The sequence below is a fragment of the Chionomys nivalis genome, chromosome 13 (assembly GCF_950005125.1).
Source record: "Chionomys nivalis chromosome 13, mChiNiv1.1, whole genome shotgun sequence".
Lineage (NCBI taxonomy): Eukaryota > Metazoa > Chordata > Mammalia > Rodentia > Cricetidae > Chionomys > Chionomys nivalis.
The window spans coordinates 49,389,992-49,410,122 of record NC_080098.1 but is presented as its reverse complement, the minus strand read 5'-3'; the positions used below and the strand labels follow the sequence as shown (position 1 = coordinate 49,410,122).

The following is a 20,131-nucleotide window of genomic DNA, read 5'->3' as shown; positions in this document are numbered from 1 at the left end:
GTTTGACTAGAAAAAGTGAGAGCAGGGCAGAGAAAGGAATGACAGAAGTGTCTCCCTGAGAAGACCCACAGTCAGGACTGGCCGGGCTTATTCAAAGCAGAGGCCTCCCGCTTCGTGTCAGTTATACAACTTGAGGGCGGGCAGTCTAGAATTGCAAGGCTGCCTGGGGAGTGTGTGGCCATGACGGGTGACTGCAGAGGAAAAGGTCCCTAAAACAACTATTTGTTAAACACATTTTATTGAAAAAAATCTTACATCAAAATAGTTTGGCAAACTGTAAAAGTATACAGAAGTGCAAATATACCCTCCTTTTAAAATACAAGCGAAGTGTGAGTATACCAAGATCATAAAAATATTTTTAAGAATATGGTGGTAGAAAAACAACCTTGTAAAAATATTGTATTGTCACAATACTGAGAGAGTCACTTTCTTAAACTAGGCTCGTGGGTTCTTCATTTCTTCACAATGTTCTTTGGCACCTGTATCCGAAGGGAGTGTTGGGGGTGGGGTGGGCAAAATCTCCTACTGGGCCAGTCAACTAAACAAGGCTTTCTTGAAATACTGTGCTTTTAGCACTGCCTGTTTGAAAAGCACACATCAACACATACACACATCACACACACACACACACACACACACACACACACACCTTTTCAGACCCTGATCAGTGAACGCAATGACCACCCAGAACTGAAAGTTTAGGTCTTACACGTAGTAACACTTTGCCATCACGTCCACTCTCGGTCCCTCCTCTGGGTTATTGCCTTGCCAACAGCGTCCTCTTCCAAGGGTGGGCAAATATGGGCGAGCAGGGCTCCCCTGGGCATTTGTGTAAGTGTGTCACTCACTGCTATTCGTCCGTGTGCACAGAATGTGAGTCCGTTGCAGTTCCTAGCTGCCCCTCTCGGAGGGGAGAGGAGGAAAGGGGAGACGAGGAAGAGCAGCCTTCAAGGCCTCTGTCCATTCACATAACACAGGGCTTAATATCTTGGCACACACTCTGGTGGTGATGGTGGTAATAGGAGCCACTGGCAGAGGGATGGAAGGAAGAAATGCCATTGAAATTGAGGACGAAATCTTTTCTGTCACACACTGGGGTGGAGTGATGCTGATAACGGGGCAGTCCCACTGGAAGAAGAAAGGAAAATATCTTTTCAGTAAAAGTCACCCAGATGACAGTGAGGTGTATTACTTTTAAAATTTCAATTTAATTTGTGGTGTTTTGACGGGCGGTGCAAAAGCAGCTAATGGCCTTTGGGTATATGGCTATAAAACCGGTAGGAAAGGAAAAAACCCCCCAACAATGAAAACAAAACAAATAACAAACAAACAAAATCCCAGCTCTCGCTCCCTCAAGTCCCAAGACTCTTGCCCTGGTTTTAAGTACTCCCCCCCCCCCCCCCCCCCGAGGTAATCTGTTCGTGAATTCCCACTTCCCTCTCGGGCTTCGGAGACCTCTCTGCCAGGCCTAGATCCAGGCTGTGCTGGGCACAAGCACTCTGCCAACACCTCTACAGCCTTCACCTCTATTTTTGTGCCTTTTTTCCTGTCTCAGATCAAGACACCGGAAAAAGAGGGCTGTCCCCATGATCCACAAAGGATGACAGAGACAATACCCTGGAGGAGAAGGAGCCCGAGAAGTGGAGGGGGTGGGAAGCAGCACACTATCCATCCCCAGTCCGCAGCCCCCCCCCCCCCCGACCCCTTCGTCCACCCGTTTATAAACCTTAAGTTTAGGAAGCTGAGAAGCGCTCTTTGACCGGGGCATCTAGCTGCCCTAGGAGTCCCCGAGGGAACTGGCAGCGGAGCCTGGGGACAGCCTGTGTCAGGCGGCCCAGAGCTTGAGCCGGTCCCTCGCAGCGCCAACCTGCCGCCCACTTTTGCTTTTGCTTTCTTGGCCCCGGGGGTAGGGGTAGGGAGCAGTGGGCTTGGGGCTTCAGCGCCCATCTCGCCGCGTGGGTGGGCGTTCGCGAGGGAGGCCTTCCCCAAGCACCAGCCGCACGCCTGTGTCACCCCCGATGCTGCTCCCCGTCGCCGCTGTAAGCAGAAGAAAAGCCTTAAGTGCGGCCGGCAACACGTTAGTCTTATGGCTGGCACCCGCCACCCTCCGCTGAGCGACCAGGCAGCTCAGCGGCGGGTGTGGCTTGGCCTCGGCGACTAGGGACCACTCAGCGCTGCTCGACTCCCGAGAAGCGGCCTAGGTGCGCGCGGGGAAGGCCGGGTCCTTCGCCACTACCGCTGCCGCCAGCGAGCACCACAGCTCGCGCCTACACCCCAGGTCGCCGCTGGCGCTCTGATGGACCGTGCGGGACCGCAGACACCTGGCTTGTGGGGCCCGCAGGGCTTCGCGGTGAGCGCTGACTACTCTCGGCCCCAGCGGATCGAGCTGCCACTGCCTCCCTGAGAACGCCGCCTCCGAGACCGTCTTGAAAGTGGAGGGCGAGGCGCGTGCGGGTGTGCGGCCGAAGGAGGGTCGCGCTGTGTGCGTGGCGATGTATGTGCTGGGGGCTGCCAGCTGTCCCTGGGACACCACCTCAGCAGTGACTGGCCTTGCGGGACCTTCCAGTTTCAATGGGCGGCAGTCGTGTGGGCAGCACTCAGAACCAGGCCTTTCAGGGTCCCCATTTACAATGTGGGGGCTCTTTGAAACCACCTTCATGAGGTCTTTACTGTAGGTGACAAAATCGGGAGAATATTCTAGGAAGAAAGGAGGACAAATTTCGATGAAGAAAGGGTAGCAGGGCCAGGTCGGCCTAAGCTATAGCTTGCGGGAAAGGCTGCTCACGACAAGGCACCGGGACAACGGATAGGTGGTCTGCCTTATTAGCTGGACAGTTCTCACTCTGTCCAAGCTAAAGAGCTAAGCTGCCATATCCGGGGACTTATGGGGGTTTTATGCATGGCCTACAGTGCGTGGCGTGGGACGTGGATCTAATAGAAGGGTCAGAAATCTCTTTCCGGGGCATTTGCTTGTTTGTTTCTAGATTTATTTATGGATTGCTGGCAGCTGGCAAACCTTCTGGGTTCAAGGTAAGCTAGGTCTACCCAAAGGGAAGTACAGAGGATGGGCCCGGAGCAGCAGGCCTAGCGAGGTTGGGAGGGAGGAATAGGTTCAGTGTGTTGGAGGGAGACTGACAGCTAGCCCGTGGGGCGGGAGGTGGGGGTGGGGTGGGGAATCTGAGAGAGGGTCATCTGTATTGGTTACTTGTTGAAATTCCCATAAAATTGAACAAGACTCTGTTCTCTGTGGGTTAAGTCAGCCTAAAATCCTCTCCCGTGTGGTCCTGCCTAGACTGTCTTTGTTTGGTTAACCTCTGAGACCCCCAGTTAAAAGGCTTATTTGGGAAATTTCTCCAAGATCTTTTGCTGTTTCTTGGCGTCCTCATTCCCCTAAGCTCCTGTTGCCCATGCAGGCACAAACATAGGGAGGTAAGCATCAGCCTGTGACTGTTCTGACTGGGATGGGAAGTGTGTGTGAGATGGCACCTTTGGGTTTTGCCCTTGACAGACAAGCTCCCAGATTTCAATCTGCACCGGTGGGAGCCTCAGGGGATTTAATAAGGGTCTAGTGCTATCCTCTAGATAAAGTTAGCCAAACACAAAATTCTCTCCTCCACTCCCTCCTCTCCTCCCACTCTTCACCACTTTTCACAAGTCAATAAATTTTCATAATTTGCAACCCACACAGCATAAACCAGCCACACTACAAGTAGCCTCTATGCACATTTCTTGGGGGTATCACACCAGGCCACCCATGCCCTGAGGCACAGGACAAACTTGTGTCCTTAACTCGATCCACTGTGTTGTATGTGCTCAATGACTTCCCCTTGGTGCCCCTTGTCACTGACAGGCACTGGCAATGTCCTTGGGACTCTTAGCTTTTCTCTCCCTTTCCCTGCCATTTCCTTTCATTACTTGCTCAGGTAAGAACTCTTCCTCTCTGCCATTTACTTTTGAAATTAAAGTAGAGCAAAATGAACTTTGAAAAGAGTAAGGAGAACAAAGTGAACCAAACCCAGCTCCTCCACCAAGGTCTCCAAAAGTCACATGCCTTCTTTCAGAGCTGAGTCTGGCCTAATTGGGAGAAAAGTCTGCAGTGTCCTACCGTAGGCCAAGAAAGTTAAGACTTGGCACCACCCTTCTCCAGTTGGCGAATTCTGGAGCTCACCAGCCGGCCCGTCGTATCAGAGAATGCTGTAAGATCAAATCGTATCCTCCCAGCCAGGAATATGGTGCACAATCCCCCCAGCATACCACTCAAACAGACCCCAGCGTTGGGAACGGAAGGCGCAGTATCCCCGGCCCTTAGGTTAAGGCTGCAGCGGGCCTGGGAGCTTTGTTTTACCTGAGAGATCCTCGCGGGCGTTCTGGTGCAAGTAGCTCTGCTCCAGCGAGTAGGAGGACATGCTGGGGTGCAGGCCAGCAGAGGCTGCAGGGTTGCTGCTTGGCGTCAGGGCAGGCTGCTTGAGGTAAGGTGAGGCGCCAGGCGAACTCCAATGTGCCGCAGGGCTAGTGTAGGGCGAGTGACACTCGATTGCGCTCGCCATGGCCGGGGATGAGGGCACTGGGCTGCTGCTGCTGTCCGGCCCATAGTCACCGCCGCCACCGCTGCCACCCGCTCCCGCACCGACGCCCGCAGGACCTGCAGGCACCGGACAGCTAGCCATATAGGTGGAGCCCGGGTTGGGCGACATGTGGGGGACGTGATGGTGGTGGAGGTGGTGTGGATGCGCGTGACCCGGAGCACCCGCGCCTGTATCATAGCCTGTGGGCATCATGTCGAGGCCACCATAGCCACCCTGACCGTGGCAGCCCAGAGGAGCTGAAGGGGGCGCTTGGAAGTCGAAGCCCTGGGGCAGCAGCGAGGCCCCGAAGCCCAAGCCACTCACCACACGATGGTACATGGGCTTGAGCGCCTGGCACTTCCGCCTGAAGCCGCGCGGCCGCCGGCGGAACGAGCCCTCCTCGAACATGAACTCACTGGCTGGGTCGATGGTCCAGTAGTGGCCCTTGCCGGGCCGCCCGAGGCCCTTGGGTAGCTTGATGAAACACTCGTTGAGCGAGAGGTTGTGGCGCACGGAGTTCTTCCAGCCCTGATAGGCGCCACGAAAGAAGGGAAAGCGCGCCTGCAGGAACTGGTAGATCTCGCTGAGCGTCAGGCGCTTGCTGGGCGAGCTCTGGATGGCCATGACGATGAGCGCGATGTACGAGTAGGGAGGCTTCTCGGGTCGCCGAAGACCTGAGGTCGCCTTCTTGGTGCCCCCACTCCCGGATCCCGCGCCGCCGCCACCCGCCGCACTCTTGCAGGCACCCGCCGAGGCGCTGACCGAGTTGGAAGAGGACGAGGCACAGGAGGCAGAAGATGAAGATGACGACGACGAGGTTGTCTCCAGGGTGGCGGCGGGCGGCGGGCTCATCAAGGCGGCCTGGAGCGCGCCGGGCGCCGGGCTGCACGCACGGCGGAGTGGGGCAGGCGGCGGGCGCGGTGGGGGTGGCGGGGGCCCGCCCTCGGTGGTCATCTGGGAGCTTGGAGCGAGGCCGGGCCTGGGGGGCGGACCCCGGACCGGGACCAGCGGCGCCGGAGCCGGGTTGGCCCACAAGCCGGGCGAGCGCCCTAGTACGCCGGCCGCGCCGCAGCCGGGGCCACTCCGGGCCAGCGCTTCGGAGTAGCCTCTCTCAGCTCCTCTGGGGCTTCGGGCGGCGGCGGCGGCGGGTCGGAGGCAACGCCCCGCGCATCCCTCTTCCGAGCCTCCGACCGGCGCCTCGCGCAGCTACCTCCTAGGCCACCAAGGCGACGCTGTCCGTAGCCCGACAGCTGCGCCCTCGAGCCGAGACGTCAGCCCGGACCCCGGGGACTAGCCTGTCGTCTTCTTTCAGGAGTGCTCCTCTCTCTGTCTCTTGGACTTCCTCCCTGGCGCGCCCTCCCTGCGGCCGCCTGGCTCCCTCCCTCGCTCCCTCCCTTCACCCCACCCCGCCCTGCCCCCCCCCCTCGCTCCGCGCCGCCCGCCCCGGGGATGGCGCACTGGGCCCGCGTCACTCCTCCCCCTCCGGACCTGGCGGCGGGCTCCTGCTCTTATCGCCTCCCTGACTCTCCCGGGTCCTACTCGCTGTACTAATTCTTCTCTGGTCTCTTTTCCTTTCCCCTTCTGCTGGGAGGAGAACTCCCAACCTTGGCAAGGCTCGATTACCCCTCACTTCAGCAATTCATTCTCTGTCCCTTCCAGCAGCCCATTTCCTATTCCAGAAACCCCCACCCACCCGCGCCGGGAATGGACCCACCCTGCCCCTCCTCCACCTCTTCAGGACCCTGTGGGGGCTGAGTCTTGGGGCGGCGGTGCCCTGGAAGAGCCTCCTTAGCCAAGATTCCCAGTGCCCGAACTGACACCATCTGTCAACTTCATTTAGACAGTGCCGCCCTCAGCCACACGCCAGGGTGCCAGACGTCCCAAGGTAACGTGCCAATCCTGGGTCTCTCTCTCTGGCTGGACACGCAGGCTTCTGAGAGTTCAGAGTAGAGGGCAAGCACTGGGCGCCCTTGAGCTATGGCCCCGGGGCAGTTAAGAACATATTGTAAGCTGAGCACTGGGGTTTGGGTGGAGAAACCTGGGCCAGCTTTTAGACACTCAGGATACTTGAGTAGAATGGATTCGTTTTAATTTGCTTCCACCTTCCACTGACTTGTCGTTTCCACTGCAAGGAGAGAGAGAGAGAGAGAGAGAGAGAGAGAGAGAGAGAGAGAGAGAGAGAGACTCAGAGGTGAGGAGATAGCTGTATTTATCGTCAACACTGAAGGTTCGCAAGGCTGCAAGTGGGCTTACAAGCGTCAGTCTTCCGGTGCGCCAACCACCCCACTCCCGTGCCATGGCCAAGCTCACTTCATCCGAGAACACTCCTCCAGTTGTGGCTTATTCATCTCGGTAAGAGTAGGCTCAGAGAGAGATGGCCCTCGGGAGAAATCATTCCAACGAGACCCGACAGTTAGTTATTGGATTACACGTGCGGGGAAATGTAGTCTGACCCCGGACAGGGGCTGCAAAGAGAGCTGGAGACTGAAGCGGGCCTGGCCACACAAGAGCTGGTGGCTAGGCCCAGAGGGAAAGATGCCCACCTGGGGAGCAAACGAGAGGCGCAGCGGAGCACGCTTCTGCAGGGGCCGAGAGAGGACTGGGTTGCTGTGTGCTGGACAGGCTGGGAAGGTGGGAGGGCAAGGAGGATGCTGTAGGGACCCCAGTATAGATGTAACAAAGAGTCTTGTGGAGCCGAGTGGAGTCTGGTCCCCCGGGGTGGGGGTGGGGGTGCACCAACTCTCAGTGTCCTAGTACGTAGGGACTGCTCACGACGCAGAGTGCTGGTGGGTCTGAGGAACAGAGGAAAGGGCGGGTGCGGGGGGAGGGGGCTGGCCCCAGACAGTGACCTGAAGTTGAGTGGAAGCAGGCTTTTTCCATCAAACCCTGCCTGGATACCACACACAGAGCCCGAGTGTCAGTTTACTGCCCTGAGCCCGGCTCCTTTTCCCTAAGCTCCACAGTAATTAGACAAAGAAAACCTAAATTAGCTGAACAGGCGTCGACAGCTTCCTCCAGAGCACCCCTGGTACCTACATGGGAATGTGTCCGAAAATGGCCCGATTGTAGCCCGGAGTCAGCTAAGAAAACACCGCCAAACCGAACTGAGTGGACCGCTCATTTGCAAGAGAAAAAAAGAAACAAGTCGCTCTTTTCCGGAAGGGATGTTTTGATTGCGTTGGGGGTTGAAGTTGTTTCGACTTTCTAAGAATTTCTTTTTGACTGACGACTGAACATTTGGGGTGCAAGTCCCCATTTATTTCACGCTGGTTTCCCTCTCATTCTCTTTCCTCATTTTGCCTGGACTAATTTTATGATAAGATTTAATATGGAAGTAAATATGTGCTCATTAAACCGAACTTTTCAGTGTCTGAAAATAATTATTTATATGAAGTAGGAATTGGGTGTAGAGGATGGTATTGGCCTGAAGGAGCTCCGTGGGCCGACTTCAGTGTTCCTAACTGTGTTTGTGTGTGAGTGTGTACGGAGTTTGGGGAGAGGGGGATCACTTCATAGGTGGGCAGCAAGTTGGGGGACTTCCTATGAAGTTAGTATTGTGGTCACTCAGCTATGCACCTGTTCTGTTTTCTGTACCTGTGGATTCTGTGTATCTCAGGCCCCAGGGCACTTGCTTTAAACTGGCCTAAAAAAAGTTTTGGAAAATCTTTTAAAACCATGGCAAGATTAAATAACCTTCCTGCCATTAGTTCCCAGTTTGGGAGCCAATGGGGTCCTTTGATAATGGATACCTGAGACTTTAGGAGTGTTACAGATATTCCTATATGCAACTGCTATTTTTTAAAAAATTAAAAACCCACCCTTGATGTATTTTTAGTTTCTACTGATTCAACTGGTTAAGTTACAAGAGGCTTTGGAAGAATTCCTTTTATTATCCAGGTATCAATCAGGGTCCCAAGTTTCTCCAAATCTGTCAGAAACAGCAGATCTCAGGCAGTGGTCAAACTTCGAGCTTGCAAACTCGAAGCCTACTTCTTTCTAGGGATCTACACACTGCCCCTTCCCAAGTCCAGAAAGGTGGAAAGCTTAGCGAATAAGCTGTTGGGCAGGAAGAGGTCTTCTCCAAAACTTGTTCTTGGAGATTCCACTTCTAATCTGTTCTTTGTCAGGGCCTGCCTAGGAGCATTTGATACAGCTTGCCCAGGGATGGAGTGGTGGGAAGACTCCAAATTTAGTGCTCTTTTCAGTTTATGGCTGGAAACCTCTGTGTTTCAAACATGGATGTATCCAGATCTATTGGGTAAGAACACATCTGATAACAAATAGGTCAGATTCTTTCTCCCTGCCTTAATATCCCTTTCTGGTGGGCAGAAAGGGTTGCTTATTTTTTGCTGGGTTGGGGACTGGCACAGACTAGGGAGATGCTCTACCTGAGCCCCAGCCCTAGCCGCCAAGGGGGTTAGAAGTCTCATTGTTGAACCCTTGTTTTGTTTAGATTGGTACCACTCCCTGGGAGGTCCCTCTCTCTTCTGAGCCCTTCATAGATTTTAATTTCCTGTAAACAACAAAATCTTAAATTTTTTAAAATGGGGAAGTACAGGTATGATTCATTTAATGATTCTAGAACAACCCACGTGCTTCACTAACCAAGAAGTATACAGCTCAGAACAATCCTCAGTCCATGGTTTTTGGGTTGGTCAACTGTCTCCATCTGGGCTGTGGGTTCCTTTCCCGTTCCAAGCCCATAGAGTCCCATCCCTGCTCCAGAGCAAGGGAATGTAAACTCAGCGAAAATTGGATTTCTCTGATTTTGTTCTGTAATCTACATTTTATTCTAGGAAATCTCTTCATTATTGTGGTTTACATCTTTTCTTAGCACGCTTCCTTTGTTTCGTGGGTTTTACATGAATTGTTTTAGACTAAACCAGTAGAGATGGGAGAGACCCATCTCTACACAAGTGGTGTTTAGGGGCATTTAGGATCTATCGTGGGGGAGCCGGCTTGTTCTGCACCCCTCCTTTCCTTCAGCCTGAACCCAGTGGGTAAAGCGTCGTGCGGATCATCGGAAGATGCCTCACCATTTTCACCGTGTGTTTAGGTACTAGGTTACAGAAAGTTTCTGAGCGCCCAAGATAATGTTCCCATTGCCGTGTGGTGGCACAGAGATCAGGGTCTTGCATGCCGCCGCCATCGCTGAGGAGACCTCTTTAAAGTATCGGTCAGGAACAGAGTTGATCTTTTGGGTGTTAGGTGATTGCTGCGAAAGCAGGGATTGAAGAGAGGTGAAGCTAATCATTTTACACCCCCTCTGGAGTCTGCTCTCTTTCCTTGGCTCAGAACTCCTAGCTACCTCGTCACAAAAGCCCAGAGTCACGTTTTATTTGGATGCATCCTTCAGCTCTCCAAGCGAGTGTGCTCAGGGCAGAACTCTTTTATAGCCCACCTTCCTGAAAGATCAGCCCACAGCTCCATAGCTCCACAGCTCCTGGGCCTGATTGTAGGCATGACTCCATGACCTAGCTGGCCAGGTCAGAGGTGCTTGGAGGTGGAAGGGCTAATCTACCAGACCCCCATGGAAAAAAAGATGAGGCCTCTTTCTATCCCTTTCTAGATGGCCAGATGCACTCCGAAATGTGGGAATGTCCTCAGGAGCCAGTCCTCCGACCCACATCCTCCTACCCCCGCCCCAGGAACGAATGCCATTTAGGTTTCCACAGCCGGCTGTGTTTAGGGGCACAGGCACAGGCCAGATCATCACCCGAGGGGAGATGGAAAAGAAGCTGGGAGGGGGGCTGCACTTCGCACCCTGGAATCAAGTGTGAGTGCAGTGCCCGTAGGCACGTTGATTCGTTGATTCTGCGCCTGCTTGAGCAGCTGGGAGAAAAGTCGACCGACTTTAGGGTGCAAGATCTAACTTTGAATTTATCTGGAAATCTGTGGGAGAATGGTGGCTTCTTGTGCATGAGTGTACAGCGCAGGCGCTCTCAAGAGCCCTGGACCACTGCACTCTTTCCAGGTAACCACCCTGCCCTTGGGTGTCTCTTCCCTTGGGAATTCTCGCACATCCTTCTTCGGTCTCTTTTGGGAGTTTTCTCACCTCCCTTACTCCCCTTTCTGTTCGCCTTGGGGGGAGGAAGGTGGCTAGGCCCGCCACTAGGGCTCACACGGGTGGCACTGCACAGCCTGGAGTGGTTCCTCCGGGAGGACACTGACCAGTGAGCGAGGGGTTGCTGCAGGAGCACCCACCGAACACCGGGAGGCTGCAAGACTGGCCCCAGACGCCCCCGACGGATCAGGGAGGTCGGCTGGCTGTGGGCGGGCAGGCTCTCGCGGAAGCGCCCTGGAGGTCCCAACCCAGGGGCCGGGTTTTCTTCTCTAGTCTGGCTGGGTCTTCTCACCCTCTACCTTCCCTTCCCCCCAAATAAATAAATATCTGGGAGGGCAGCGATCACGGCAGGACGCCGGGCCCAGAGCCTCCGCGCAAATGAACTTCCTGGCGCATCAAAACTCGGTGCAGTCCTCCCGCCGAGCGCAGGATATGGGGCGCGCTCGCCTCTCTTCAGAAAAGGAAACGTAGCTCTTCCAAAAATATAAATCAGTTCTGACGTCCAAATATTTCTTTTGTCCTCCAGCATCCTCTGTAGGGATAAATAAAACGTGCTCGGCGCCCAGAGGCCGACTAGGGACCTCGGGGCGCCCAGACGCCGCCTCTGAAGTGCTGCTTCTGGGGACTCTCCCTCCTCCATTGCCACCCTCGCCCGGCTAGGGTCCCTCTTCGACTTGCCCCTTGGTCCTAGGAGTCTCAGAGGGCTAAGGACTAGCGCGACTGGCCCAAGGGGAAAGGAGTGCTGGGAAAGAATGGCGTCTGGGAGAACTGGGCCTAAGCAGTCCCCTTTGCCCCAACCTAGCCTTCAGTTTCTCAATCCACATTGGGCGTGCATCTAATCCTTCCTGAAGGAGGCTCCTGATGCTTGGTGGCCTCCGGTTCCAGTACTACCAGGAGGACCCCAGAGTGGTCCTCTCGGCCTGATGTTGGGCATTCTGGGGGTCCTCCTGTAGACCTATGTGTTTGGCATGGATTTGGCCATCCTTAAGCCCTTCCCCCGCCAGTATTAGTCTTCTACTCTGGCCAGGTTTCCCACAGGGCTTAGGGAAATCAACAACAGTAAGGCAAACCACAGGTAGCAAAGTGACAGAGACACCCGTGAGATCCGAAGAGTGGTTTGAGGGTGTCTCATAACTCCGTGCCGCTTCCATCCCTCTCTCCTGACACCAGGGTGTTGAGGCCTCCTCCCCCTATCAAATCACACCGAGGCGCCCACGACTCCAGCCTGAACGACTGGGAATCTCGAATACCAAGGATACAGGGGTTTCCACCTGTCCCTAGTCCTCCCTCTCCGGACAGGCCTTGCCCACCCCCTGTATTCTGTTGCACCTGGCTCCGGATTGGATTGCGTGTGGGCTTTGTTCCCTCACCCCCTTCTTCCCAGGTGATCTTCGAGACTGAGTTGCCTCAAAATCCCCCGTCGAGAATATCTTAGAAGGGTTTAGACAATCCATCACCCACCACTTCAAGAATGCTTCCTCTCTTTCAAACACAATCCTTGGACACCAGGGATCCTGCAATGGGGAGGGGCAAGCTTGGAAAGAGAATAACTATGTACCCAACGTCAAAGCCGCTCCGAAACTTTCGGAAACAAGGACCAAAGCCAAAAATCCCTCCAGATGATTTATTGACCACCTCCTCCTCTTTCCCACCTTCCCCACGTCTCTGTCTTGGAGCCTGCCAACCTATACCCCTGCTCCGAGTGATATCAACTCCGAATGCTTCTTTGTTTGTATCTTGGGAGGACACACTTTGCTTCTTGGGGGTCAAAGAGGAGAGTATAGCCTGGCTGACTTACTTATAGGGTCTGATCACAGTGTCCTTGCCGGTAGAGGGAAGTGAGCTGCAAATTCTGGGCGTGGACTTTTGGAATTCTCCTAGGAGTGAGGCGTGTCTGCTGGCTTTTGTGTGCTTTAAAATTTTAGGGGCTGAGAGGCGCCCGGAGTTCATCTTGATTCCGCTGGGTGGCGCCAGGCTCTTGGAAATAGCATCCTGAGGGACAGCACGCAGTGATCTGCCAACTGCTTCGCTTCACCTGCGGGGTGCAGGAGCCAGGTGGGGGTGGGGAGCGCCAGGCCCGCTAGTACTATCCCTAGGTGGACACGTGCCGTCAAATACTAGCTTATCTCGCGTTCGGTTCGCCCCCTTAGCACACATTCTCCAGTTCCATTTTCAGAGGAAAATAATTGTAGGAGAGTTCATTCAGTTGTCTTAGTTTTTGGTTCGCAGAAGCCCTACGTGTGGAGGGGGCGGGGGTGGTTAGGGCTTTCTTTCTTCGTTTTCAAATTTCATGGGGAGCTCCTGGAACTTTCCTCTGGTCTTACGGTAAACAAACCAGTGAACCAAAAATAAATGGACGACCAACCAGCCAACTCTAACTAAGGAAGAACGAACTAACCATCCCCAAACCTGTTGCGGATGTCACTGAGACTGGACCTTTTCCTTTCTGGACCTCAGCCATCTGATCTTCTGCTGGCCTCAGTGACCTGAGTGATCAAGTCACTCTTTTTGACGAGGAAAGCTTTTGGACAGTTAGCTCCCTAACTTTGTCCTGGTGAAATTTTGCAAGGTGAAATGGAACGTGAAGGGTCCTTTGAGGGCAGGCTGGACCCAAAGTGGAGGCTCCAGGCAGGTGGGAGTAGACTCTGCCAGCATGCTGAGCTTGAACCAGAGACCCAAGCTTCCCACTGACCCAGGTATCCCACTGGCTGTTCTCTGAGTCCTGGTGTCCGAGAATGAACCTGGCTGTGCTTCCTCAATGATGCTTTCTTAAAAGGAAAGAAGGAAAGAAGGAAGGTCGGCCGGTAAACTTCACATACAATAAACTGAGTTTTTCTTTGGTACCTTTGTGTTCAATATTTTGAAGAATTCGCAGTGAGGTATAGGAGTAGGCAAAGATACCGCTCCCCCTTACCAGCACCACACACACACCCCTTGCACTGAAGAATCAAGTTTTTTTTTTTAAATCTCTTTTGCCTTAATTATTTTTCACTATGTTCACTTCTTGCTGAAATAGTTTAAGCATCTCTGGAGGCTCTGCTTATGAAAACACCCTTCTTGTTACATATCACACCTCAAGATCTGATTCTTTCAAGACTAAATGGGTTTATTTTGGGTGTAAATGAGTAGCGCACCCTCTTTGCCCCAGCTCAAAATCAGGGTAGGACACCGGTCTCTGTGTGTATTGCACAAATAGAATTCTCCATTGTGGTGCTCCATCTGAAGGAAGCCCAAGTTGTTTGGCTTCGCCCCGCTATTGAGTCGGGGAGAGTGCTTTACTGAAAGTTGGGTGTGTGACTATCACCCCAAAATGGCTACCTAGTCGTGTCCTGCCCTATTCCCATCACCATTGCTTCCTTTAGCACAGGCTACATCTGTTCTAGAGAACATATCTATATGTGTGTGTGTGTGTGTGTGTGTGTGTGTAGTTGTTTGGAATCATCCTTCTTGCTGTACAGTGCTTTCAAATACATCTCTAAGCAGTGACTCACCCCGAAGAACATTCCCCATCGTTTAAAAGTGCCCATAGGAGAAGGTTGACTAGAAGGGCTAAGGGGACTTGAGAAGTGCAGGGAGAAGGCATTTATTAGCTTTGCCCCTTGACCCCTTGGCCCAGGTCAAGACTCTGAACATACATTTAATACTTACTTGTTGATGTGCTGGTTCTTTCTTTCAGTACCACTAACAGCACGCGTTCCTTCCTGTTCAGTGAAATCCGTGATGGGCAAATGACTCTGGGATGGTGACAGGAAGCCCTACGTTTACAACTTGCCGATTGCACCTGATCTTACTGATTTGGGATCCGTTGCTAAATATCTCCAAACTTCTGTTCCTAACCCCCTTTTCCGTAAAATAGAAATAATAAAAATTAAGGGATAATGACGATGCACCCTCCCACGGTGACTATAAAAAGGAAACAATGGCTGTAAAAATATATACACATCCATACTGGTATTTGGACCAATCCAATAAAAACTCTGTTTAAGTCACCCTGTTTCATTCTTACGCGGGATTGCCCCCATCCTAGCAACCTCTCAAGTGCACGTTTGAGTTTATCGGTGTGTTCTAAGGAGCTCCCTCAACAAGGAATGGACTTTCTAGGCTGTGAGTGGGACTCAATGCCCAGATCAGTTCCGGAGAGGCATGATGGTTGTTCTTAAGGCTGGGACCAAGAAGCACACCAGAAGGCTCTGATTCCTTCGTTGCACCCGGGAAGAGAGCTCAAGTGGGTGGTGTGTACTGGCGCCGTGCATCAGGGCTCTACCTCCGCGTGTATCAGTGTGCGCGCGCGTGCGCAGTCGGGTAAAGGGGTGCAAACTCCTGGGGGAGTGATGGTGGTTGTGTCAGCTGCACTGGATCAAGGAGGACAGCGGCTCCAAAGCAAAAATTTCCCGGTTCGAAAAGCCTGCGCGGCAACTTCAGTTGCATTGGGTCTTGCCCTGTCTTGGTCTGTGGGTCCTGGGATGGTTTAAGCGGGTGAAGCCACGCACAGCAGGCCTGCGTTATAGGAGTCCTTCGCTCCTGAGGCCCATCCCGGAAAGCGCGAAAGCGCCCGGGAAAGAAAATGTGACCACAGTTGTTCCGAAGTGGGAGATCCTCCGGGAACCCTGCGGGGTTGTGGGCCCCTTCGGGCACTTGCAAAGCAGTCTTTTGTACTTGAGGTGGAAAGTTTTCCGTTTAAGCAAGAGACAGCCCCTGGGTCATCTAGTGAAAGGCAACAGAGTAGCAAGGTGTCCCCAACGTCCACAAGCTCCAAGGAGCTCCCCAAGTCCTAGTGGGTCAAATGGGTCTCCAGCCCCAGCCAGGCTATAAAAAGACGTTCATCTCCCACCACTCTCCTCACCCACTTCACCCCAGGCCTCTACGATGATCTGCAGCCTTGAAGACTTAGGGTGCAGGTAAATGGGTTTTGTTTTGCGGCTCCCTTTCCGTTTTCTGCGCACCGGACATTTCACTAGTTGCTTCCCTTGAACAGATTTTTTTTTTGGGGGGGGCTCACTTTTCTGTATGTGGAGACAGAGTTATTGTGGGACTATTAAACGAATTTGTGCACGCTTAGTGCTTCTTCCCTCCCGCGGCCAGTGGGCAGAACTGGATGAAGGTCGGCCTTGACGTGGAGCAGATTCCATCGAATGTGGGCGGATCCCTGTGGCTGCCGGTCGTTGCGGGGATTTCCCGAAGCCTGAAGTGCTTAGGGGAGAACTGGGTTCTGTCTCCGGTGTCAGTCCCTAACCAGACTCCTGCACCTTGTTTTAGGGTCTAAGAAGTAGACAAGCATGGAAAGAAAGTCGGCTAAGGCGAGAGGGTGCCGAGCTGAGCAGGTGCGCGGCCAGACAAGGTCTTGGAAAAGGGACCGGGTGGCCCGTGGTGGTCCAGTGTCGTTTGCTGTAGTCTAGGAGACACGGAGACGCGAGCCTCCTGCTCACTATCTAAATACTTAGGGTTACGACGTACTCCGACGTGCTCCGGGCAGCGGGAAAGGGTTAACCCTATCACAGGAGAGTGACCTTGGCGGTTGCAAGTGCGATCGAAATTCAAGGAGCGTCAGGGTACAACCTAGAAGCTAGACGTGGACGGTCCTTTGGTCTTTTCCTTCTCTGCCGAGGCTGACCTTGGCTAGCAGTTCATCTTAGACCTGGACCTGTGGTGGCAGAACACAGCTGGGACTAGACAGATAGTAAGCCGCTGCTCCTCTGCTGGTGGCCTTGTTGAAGACCGCAGATTGTGGCTGCGAAGGGCAGTGGCCCCCATCGCGCCCATACTGCCAGGGCAGTGGCAGGTCTCACCCGGGGCACCAGGAGGGAACCTCAGCGAGAGTTGTTCAGGCCAGAACGGCAGGGGCAGGGAGGGAGAGAGAAGGCGACCTCTTGATTTCATTTTAGGCGCAGACTATCAAATGTTTTAGGAAAAGAAAGGCTGAAGCGCTGGGGACTGTGGAGCTGGGAGTTCACCTGAAGCTTCAATGGCCTTTTAAAAAATACTTCCGGGCCCCCAGGATTGCTGCCTTCTCCGCGGTAGGCCGATAGCAGGTCATTGACTTTGGATTTTCCCTAGGGAGTGTTAAACTGTCATTTAACTTCCATTCATATGCATATTTAAATTTGTCCTTTGTCCTTTAATAGCCACTTAAATAAACTATTCACACAACTCTTACTAGGGATAGCCTTCTTTATCTCAGCTCCTCCACACCCCCTTTTCTTTTCTGGCTGTGCAAGCTTGGGTTTCCTCTTTGGGATGGAGGCCAAAGTCTTCATGCCTAACTGCTCAGGCATAGCTTTAAAGACTGGCATTCACGCACTTCTTTTCAAATCTTTGGATTCAAAGTATGTTAAGAATCTGGGAAACTATGAGCTGTTTCCTTGTCATCTTTTCATATCAAGGAGAGGGATACTGCTACCCCTCCCCCAAAGAAATCATGTCTGATAACCTGAAAACAAACTAACTGCACAGCTTGTGCTGGGCAGGAGTGTGGACGCCTAAGCGGGCCAATTTGAGCAAAAGCATGGAGTTTGGAATAGAGTGTAGGGAGAGAGAATGCATTTGGGTCTTTGCCTGGAGTCAGAAAGAGAAGTAAGCCAAGGGGTGGGGAGGGTAGTTGGTGTTCTGAAGACCGTTCTACTACATGAAACAGGTTGAGATACCTTTCACCCACCTCTAGCCAAAGGCTCTGTGTAGGTGGAAGGGTACTGGCTGCAAGACGGGAAAGCCGCCTTGCTGGGTCAGCCATGATGGATGGGGAGTAAACCGCTGTACTTTCTGCCTGCCCCCTCCCCTGTAGAAAACCTTTCTGTAAGTGGGAGGCTCTTGGAAAGATCCTGGGAGAAGCTGATTTCCCACACGATGTAACTGGCTTAGGGATTCCAGAAGCAGGGAGAGCAGGTGAGGCAAACAGCTGGAGAGGAAGATCAGCTGCTTGGTGTGTATTTTCAGATGGGATTTCATAGATTTGTCATGAATTCATCCTCAGTTTGCTTTCAGGCCTTGGGTTGATGTTGAATTTCATTTGACGGGAATGGAGAAAAATCATGTGGCTCAGACAATGCAGAAAAGTTCACTTGCATCATTGAATTTACCTTCCAGGTAAACGAACCCACCTTCCTCTTAAATATAACTGCTACTGATTTAACTCTGAAAATGCATAAAAGAGAGCTAAAGGTCTTCTGAAGTCCATTGTTGATTTTTTGTGACAACCTGCAATGCCTTTTCTCATGATGGGATTCACTTTCCCTTTTCTGGGTACCTAGAAGGACTTGTCAGATCTATTAAACCTCGACATTAACCTCTCAAAAAGGGAGAGGGCCAGACCTTTCTTGCCTCTGAAACTAGAAAAGTGGAGTCGTGGAAGATTCAAAGTGAACTTTTAGGTCAATAGAGTTTGATACTGCTATTAATCAGAAATTTTGAAAGAGAGCAGGATGGTTGAAGATAGGACAGAAATTTCACTGCCCTTTCATACCTAGAGAATCATGCCGGTATTCATAGAGTACAGTTTCAGCACATCCTAGAGAAACCTGGAGTCTTAAATGCTCAAGTCTCATATATACCTAAAGAATAGGCAACAAAAGCAAAAAGAGACCGATGGGATCATATCAAACTAAAAAGCTTTTGAAATGCAAAGAAAATATCCAATGGGGCAAAGAGACAACTTGAAAAAAAATGGGAGAAAATGTTTTCAAACTGTATGCCTGATAAAGAACTCAAGTAGCAACAAAAGTCAAAATAAACAGTTATGTTAAAAGTGGGTAAATTACATTAATAAATACTCTGCAAAAGAGGGCATGCAAATGGCCAACACGTGTAGGAAGCAATGCTCAACCTCATGAACCATCAGGGGAGTATATCCAAACCACAAGGGGATCCCACCTTACTCTACTAGAACAGCAATTACCAAAAAGACAAAGACACAGACTGCTGTCCAAAAACCAGTGTGCACTGTTGGTGAGAATTTTAGTATAGCAATTATGAAAAACACTATGACAATTCCTTGGAAAACTAAAAACAGTTGCCGCTGTAGAACACAGTCATCTCACGTCTAAGTACTTTCCAAAGGAAATAAACTCAGTATGTGGAAGAGATACTTGCATTCCCACATCCACCGTGGCATTCTTCCTAAAGGCTAAGATGTGGAGTTGACTGAAGTGCAGGACACTGGGCAAATCTATAGGGAAACACTGAGCATCCCTGCAGGATGAAATTCTCTCATTTGTGACTATATGGATAGATCTGGAAGACATTATGCTAGGTGTAATAAGTCGAACAAGCAGATAGATCACAGAAGCTCATTCACAAGAGACATCTAGAAGAGATGACTTCTCAGGAGTGAAGAATGGGACAGTGATTGCTAGAGCCTGTGGGTGGAGAGAGAGAGGAGAAAGGGGAAGGGGAACAGGCTGCTCTGTAGGTGCCAATTTGCAGTTGGATAAGAGAAATAAGTTTTGGTGGCCTGTTGCATAATAAAGTGACTACAGATGACAATGATGTAGCCTATGCTTTAAACAGAAGAGAAGACTTTTGTTTTGATTTTTTTTTTTTTTTGAGACAGTTTTTCTCTGTGTAACCCTGGCTGCCCTGGAACTCGTTCTGTAAACCAGGTGGGCCTTAAACTCAGAGATCCACCTGCCTCTGCCTTCTGAGTGCTAGAATTAAAGGTGTGCGTCACCACACCCAGCCGAAGAGAAGTTTGGTTTCCCCACAAGGAAATGATAAGACACGAGGTTATGGAAACCCTATCTGGATTTGATTATCACACAGTGTATTCCTGTATTACAGTGTAACATTGTGTCATAAGTATGTGTAATTATGACGCATAAGCTCTTTGAAGGTGCAGTATTTGAATTTAGCCTATGCAACCCTTCCAACTATAACTCATATCCAGATGACTTGCAGAACCTAATGCAACATAAACACTGTAAATCATTGCTACAATGCACTTTTAGGAGTAAAGATGAGAGGAGTGTGTGAATATGTTCGGTAGAGATGTAGTTTTAGTTTCTGAACGTTCACCACTCAAATTTGGTTGAGTTTGAGGATTTGAAGCCCATAGAGACAGAAACCATGCTCCTTGGGCTTGCCTGTTCTTTCTTTCTTTCTTTCTTTCTTTCTTTCTTTCTTTCTTTCTTTCTTTCTTTCTTTCTTTCTTTCTTCTTCTTCTTCTTCTTCTTCTTCTTCTTCTTCTTCTTCTTCTTCTTCTTCTTCTTCTTCTTCTTCTTCTTCTTCTTCTTGTATCAGCATTTTCATATTCATAAGGAGAACTCCATCCTGCTTTGTGTGCAATCACCCAGCCATGAGACCTGGAGTAGCTGGTCATATAAACCCTGTGTGCTCTCCTGCCTTAGTGGTTGACCAAGTACAGACACAGAATAGCATTTACCACTCAGAGTAATTCTCAGGGCTTCAGGGCTTCTTAGCAAAGACAATATGGGAGTGTCTTCCTCTGCCTTTTGCCTTTTTTTTTTTTTTAATGTGACATTAAGGGTACTTTTAGTGGCTATCACGAGACTTT

At 51.5% G+C, this 20,131-nt stretch overlaps 1 protein-coding gene across 1 annotated transcript; it reads right to left on the bottom strand.

Moving 5' to 3' along the window:
* Positions 1-258: 258 nt before the first annotated feature.
* Foxf2 (forkhead box F2) lies at positions 259-5,906 on the bottom strand. Its single transcript, XM_057786903.1, has 2 exons — positions 4,346-5,906; positions 259-1,128 (listed from the first exon to the last, which is right to left on the bottom strand). The coding sequence occupies exons 1-2, from the start codon at positions 5,517-5,519 to the stop codon at positions 965-967; spliced, it is 1,338 nt and encodes a 445-aa protein (XP_057642886.1). The 5' UTR covers positions 5,520-5,906; the 3' UTR covers positions 259-964.
* Positions 5,907-20,131: the final 14,225 nt, after the last annotated feature.